The sequence below is a fragment of the Centruroides sculpturatus genome, unplaced genomic scaffold (assembly GCF_000671375.1).
Source record: "Centruroides sculpturatus isolate CEXI.00-Female unplaced genomic scaffold, Cexi_2.0 scaffold136, whole genome shotgun sequence".
Lineage (NCBI taxonomy): Eukaryota > Metazoa > Arthropoda > Arachnida > Scorpiones > Buthidae > Centruroides > Centruroides sculpturatus.
The window spans coordinates 947,093-953,327 of record NW_019384534.1 but is presented as its reverse complement, the minus strand read 5'-3'; the positions used below and the strand labels follow the sequence as shown (position 1 = coordinate 953,327).

Here is a 6,235-nt window from a genome sequence, read left to right as displayed (position 1 = left end):
TTTATACTTTTGTATAAAGAAATAGTAACTAGCTAATCAAAATTAAATTGAAATAATTATTTTTAATAAAATGATTAACATTTATTTTGACTTTGATTGCAATACTAAATGTAAAATTAAATTTAATAGATTGATAATATGCAGTATACTGTATTCACACATGTGAATACCAATTATTAAGTATTTTTAATGTTAATTAATTTTTTAACTTCGTCTACAGGCTCGTCACTTTAGTACCTCAGTTCGGAACCAGGCCAGCCTTATTCAAGTAAGCACCATTTTATCATGTAAACATTATAACACTTATGCATAATTATCTACTTATCTTACAAAATAGTTTCTACATTGAATTGTCATTAAGATTGTCATGATTTTTTTTTAAAACTTTATTCTTATTTACCATTCTGCATATACCTTGCTCATTAAAGTGAAAATTATCTTTACTTTATAAAATATGTGCATCTTTTCTTATTTTTCCCAGCCACAGTTACACAAAGTATTCATTTATATTGATGTAAAAGTCTTTTGAAATGAATTCTACCATTTTAAACTACTGTAATTTTGTTAATTGTTACTCAAAGTATGTGACATGCACCAATCAGTACAATAACTGTCCTAGTTTTATCTCCCATTCAGATGTCTTGCTGTCTACTTCCTCCAGGATTTGCCATAAACAAAAATGGTAACTCCACAACAGAGGTGTTTTGTGTTCTTCAGTTTGTAAAATCAGAATTACTCATCATTGCACAACACAAGTAATCTGCAGGAGCCATAGAAATTATTTCTACGGCTCCTGCCGACACATCATTGTTATTTCTCCCAAGGCTGTGGATGCCTTGAGAGAAATAATTATGATATGCCGTAATGAGTGTAGGAAGAGTTTCAGTTGAATGTGTGCCTTGTGACGTGAAGAGCACACATTGAGAAATTGGGGCAAATGTGAAACTTAGAAGACAGTTTTTCCATGTTTTAATATACATTACAATGTTCTCAGATAATAATTAGCTTAAGTACAGTAATTTAAAATGGTAACATTCATTTTGGAAAACTGTACAAATGAAAATTTCAGATAAATACATAATATTTATGACATTGAATTTAATTTATTTAGAATTTAATTAAATTGTCCAGTTGCACTAGCCAAGGAGGCCCACTCGACACACCCTATCTCTTCTCGCTTCCTTCTCATGCTGTTAGTTCTGTCTTAATTTATTTTATTTGCTTCCCTTTACATAGTTTTTCTTTTGCCACTTTTTTTTAGTTTATCTTCTCTATCTCTTTTCTTCCTTGGTAAATGGATGCCTTCTCTCTGCTGTCTATCATCTGTTCTTCTACGGTAAGCAGATATGTTGGGGGCTTGCTTCAGGATGGAAGTCACGTGTGAAAGTTCTGTGTCGTGTGTGCCTCCTCAGCTGCCTTTCCTTTTTTTGGGTAGTGCCCTTGTTCTTGGTACAAAGGTATCCTCACATGATCGGCAGTAGCTGTTTTTTCAGGGGCTGCCATCGACAGTTGGCAACAGGTGTTTTTATCTTGCCTTCCATGGCCTTAAACTACTTGTGGGAGTCTGTGAAGGTGTTGTGTTATTGAGCTGCTGTACCTACCCCTGCAGCTTTTTCTGCTTTTTTTGTCAGATCCTACCCTTCTCTCTTCTTATGATGGCTCTGCCAAGGCACTCTGCATTCTTTCTAGTCTTTGGCCAACAATTATGTAGGAAGCATGCAACTCCTAATAGTTAGCTCACTTGCAGAACAATTGCAGGTAATTGTGTGTAACAAAAATTTTACAAATACAATCGATTATTTCTGGTACTTTTATTAATACATAAGACCCCGCTTAACGTGGGAGATGCGTTCCTAGACGACAAAGCACTAAACAAAACAGTGTTAAACGAGGTAATTTTAACATAGAGTAAATAGGAATAGGGGAACACATGATCGAAAATAAAAAAATTTTACTTTAATTTTAAGTTATTTTCTATTATTATACAAATTAATGTAAAAATATGAAAATATTTTAAATAACACATAAACATATGCACACAGAAATATAATAATATATTAATTAGTTTATTTTTTCTATATTAAAAGTTCATTTTTTGTGACGAAGGTCCTGACTTTTCTGAAATTCTTGTTTGTTTTTTTCTTTTTTTGCAATAAAGTCATGAAGTTTCATTTGTTGCTGTATTTCTTATCGTAAGCAAATGTCGGTAACAGGAGATCACATCCAAAATGCCTTGTTTTGCTTTTTCACTCCTTTCAGAATCTTGATCATTGGCTACAATTTGATCAACGATTTTGGTTATCATTACCAAACCTTTACTAAGGAAATGTGTAACAAGTTCTTTGGGTTCTTCATTTTCAGAATCACTATTTTCCAGTTTTATTTGGATTTCCTGTTCTGCCAGTTCTCGAAAGTCGTTGTTGATAAGACTCTCGCCAGAAACCTGTGGTAACTCCTCAATATCCTGTTTGTCTACATCTCCTAGTCTCACTGTATCGACTAGGTTGAGTTTGATCAACCTAATGATATAGCAATAGGTTCTTCTTGTTGAGAATTCTTGTATACCTTCGGTCGTAACTTCTTCCACACTTCGTTTGTGCATTTATCAGTTAATTCTTGCCAAACCAAGTCGATATTGCCTGTGGCATTTGTGATGTTATATTTTTTCCAAAATTGCACCAAACAAACATAGATTTAAAGAAAGAACACCTTTTTCTGATTGGTTTGCGTTCATAAATAATCGTGTTATGTACGAATCAATAAAATGCCGCAATAATTTAAATTGGCGTAAATTTCTTTTTGTTTTTTTAAAGGCTTCGAACAGACTGCGTTATATCGAATCAATGTTAAGCGGGGTCTTACTGTATATATATATATACCGTAGAGCATTGTTTATCTGAATCAATTGGGGACTGAGGTTGTTCAGATAACTTATTTTTCAGATAACCAATTATGTATGAAAAAATATATTAATCTATCCCATACTGAAATTTTCCTCTTTTGCGTGTCACTTTGTGTTGAATTTTCGTCGATGTTAAGCCTAACGTAAACTTTTTAAAATAATAATCATGGCTATTGTAGTGTTAAAAATTATTTCTTTATTTTTTACAAACAAAATAAATATGTTGAAAAATATAAAAAACAAAAAAAATATATTTCAGAAGTTGATCTAGTATCAAAAATGCTCGATTCAGCACAACACACAGTCCTCAGAAAAACACCTCACAAAAGTGCCAGTGCTGCCAGCTAAACACACACACCAACAAAAAAAATATTGCAGTAGCCCAAGATATAGCCAAAGATTGCAGCACCACAGCATTAATGAAAATTTAAATTTGCCGACTGGAATGCTTTTGGTTAACCGATGTTTCGAATAAATGACGCTCTACTGTATTAGTTAGTAAGTTTAAGTATTAGCTCTAAATAAATCTTAAGATCTGGCAACACTGACTCAAGAGATCCTCTTACATCTGTGTGTTCAACACTTGGCTTTTATCAATATTTTTTTCCTTTTTCATTTACTAGTGTAGATAGTGTAGTACTTGCTGTACTGGTAGATGGCACTTTTGGCCTGGCCAACAGGCTGGTTGTATGGAGTTTTTTGGGTTTCTTTCACATGATATAATCTGAATAGGGACCAGTTTCCCTGGGAAAACCTCCTGGAAGGCAAACTTTGGCAAAGATTTATAAGTTCTAGCCAGTGACCTCAATCAAAATTAAATATTTAAAATTGCTAGAGTTAGTTGTCAAAGGCTTTCCATAGATGCAGGAGTTCTTCTGTAGTTCTGGACAAATCAGAAGAAATTTGTGAAAATGAAAACGATGACAAATGGTTTTTATTAGAATAGGTCTTACTACTTTCTGCTCACTCCATTTTTAAGTAAACTTTAGTAATAAACCTTAATGTACAACACAGTTTATCAAATGCATATCAAGAACACACAAACAACTCGCCTCGTTTAAAAGACACGATAAATAACAACACAGTAAACACTTTGTTGTACACAAATCGAAATACATTACAACACAATTCAAGTGCATAGATTTACACAAATACATAATACTTAGCTACAATGCCCTAACACCAGGCATGTGTAGCTCAACTTAATGTAGTTATTAACAGTGTACTTTTAATGTACATCCATAAACAAACCTCTTAGTGCTCTCCAAGCAGAAAGAGGTTTATGGTCCTTCAGAAAAAAAATTGTATAATACAATATGTATTCTTTGTTAACTATTTTGAATAACATACACATACTTTTACATTTTGTTATGGTGAATAAAACACTTACTTGTAGACTAATTTTAAAATAAATTTATTGTTTCAGTAGAATAATTTTGTAAAGTTTGCATTGTCATTAATGCTTTTACAAATGAATGAAAAATACATATAGGCTTTAGTGCCGGCTATAATATTTTGTGTTACAATATCTTCACATAAATTTAAATTGCATTAAATTAATTGTCATGTATTTACTCTAATAGCCACCAATTGCCGTATTTGGAATCGAAGGTCGCTATGCAACCGCTTTGTACTCTGCTGCCTGCAAAGAAAAGAAACTCGAGGCTACAGAAACAGAACTGAAAAGATTGAATGTAGGTAGACAACTGTGCTATTAACAAATATGTATTTTTAGTATTTTATATGGTCTGATTATAATATAAATTTTATAAACGTTAGATTCTTACATCATTATATACCATATACCTGTGTTTTCCCACCTTTTTCTGATAGTGTCATCTCCAACTTGGTAATTTTTTTTCTCTTGGTACCCCCACTTTATCAATGTAGAACTTTATCAATCATATAAGAAAGTGTTATGGCACTTCTTGGCACTATATTTTTCAGTAGCTTGGAGGTGTCATCTTGGCACTCTTGTGTACAACCACACACCAATTGAAAATCACTTCCATATATTAAGAGAAGAATTGATTAACGTATAAGCAAGTTCTGATGATAAAGTTGAAATTTTACCACAGAAGACCTAGGAGGCATCCCTCCTTGGCAGATCGCCCATATGTCACGTTGCTGCAACCAAATAAATCAAACCTCAGTTGTGTTCTTCCACAGTGCCGGATAGGATGTGTTTCAGATGATGATAGCACTTTCCTTCAGTCGTCACTCTAGTCCCATTCTTTTAGGAAAGTCCTGCATATTTTTACAATGCTTTATTGGATGAACTTTGTTCTTAATCAAGAAATTTATACTTCAATTCTCTTGATATTAGAGTTAAGTTTCAATTTTTAAAACATTTTAAACAGAAAATTGAAAGTGAACTTTACATTCAAAGTTTTATTGTTGGATAACTTTAAGATTTAAATTCTTTATTTCTAAATGTTAGTTTATTTTGTAATATTAAAGAAAAGCTAAATAATTTGATCTTTCATTGAATTTTGTGCACTTATCTTTTTCCTAATATTGCAAGACGACTGCATGGCAAAGGATTCTTTCCTTTTTATAAGGGATCTAGGTTTTAACCATTTATTATACAGTAGTTTTTTTCAGTTTCTACTTATGATACAATTTACTAGGAGAGAGCTTCATCCCTGACCAAAATGCAGCAATGTCTTACAAATGTAGACCAATAAGGAACAAAAAATGAAAGTAACTTGTCACTGCATAACCAGTGAATTCTTTGTTCAAAAACTTCTTTTTACATATCTTATGCAATGTTTATTATGTAATATTTTAATGTATATGTTACTGTGAAAGACCGAAATTAGAGAATGTCGATATTCTCCGGTGAATGTCGACACATATAAAATACAACGGTGAAAGACCGAATATTTGGTTATAATATTATACATTCGAACAATCGCCGGTGTATGTTGACAAGCACAGATAAGCTTTGGTGGAGGTAGAAACGACACCCGAGAAGCCGATGTCGACAGAGGGGCGACATTCTGTCGCAAAATTCTTCGCCATTTCCTTCTGCTCAAATTGGTTATACTGTACGAATAGAAGTCCTCGATGTTGACCGTGGCCGTACAGATGCCCGAAATGTATGGCGGTTGTTGTTGGAATAGAAGACTCCAACTTTTTATAAATTAGCAAACAAAAATGGTACCCTCAAGCAGCTTTATATCCGCAATCAGTTCGTAATTTGTAAAGAAAAATTACTTTCCATAGATGAGATTTCTTCTCAAGAAATATCGCCGAGAGAAGCAGCTGCAGCTAATTCGAAAAGTGGAGGGCAAGGCTATACACGCTGTCATTGCAAAAAGAAGTGTTCCA

At 33.0% G+C, this 6,235-nt stretch overlaps 1 protein-coding gene across 1 annotated transcript in view; it reads left to right on the top strand.

Annotated features, from left to right (window-relative positions):
* Positions 1-208: 208 nt before the first annotated feature.
* The window catches only part of LOC111623147 (ATP synthase subunit O, mitochondrial-like), a gene marked incomplete at its 5' end in the record, with an annotated part of 17,087 nt that continues 11,060 nt past the window's right edge, over positions 209-6,235 (top strand). Inside the window, 2 exons of the mRNA XM_023365631.1 lie at positions 209-268; positions 4,486-4,596. Of these exons, the coding sequence (XP_023221399.1) occupies positions 209-268; positions 4,486-4,596 (171 nt within the window). The remainder of the gene's footprint in view (positions 269-4,485; positions 4,597-6,235) is intronic.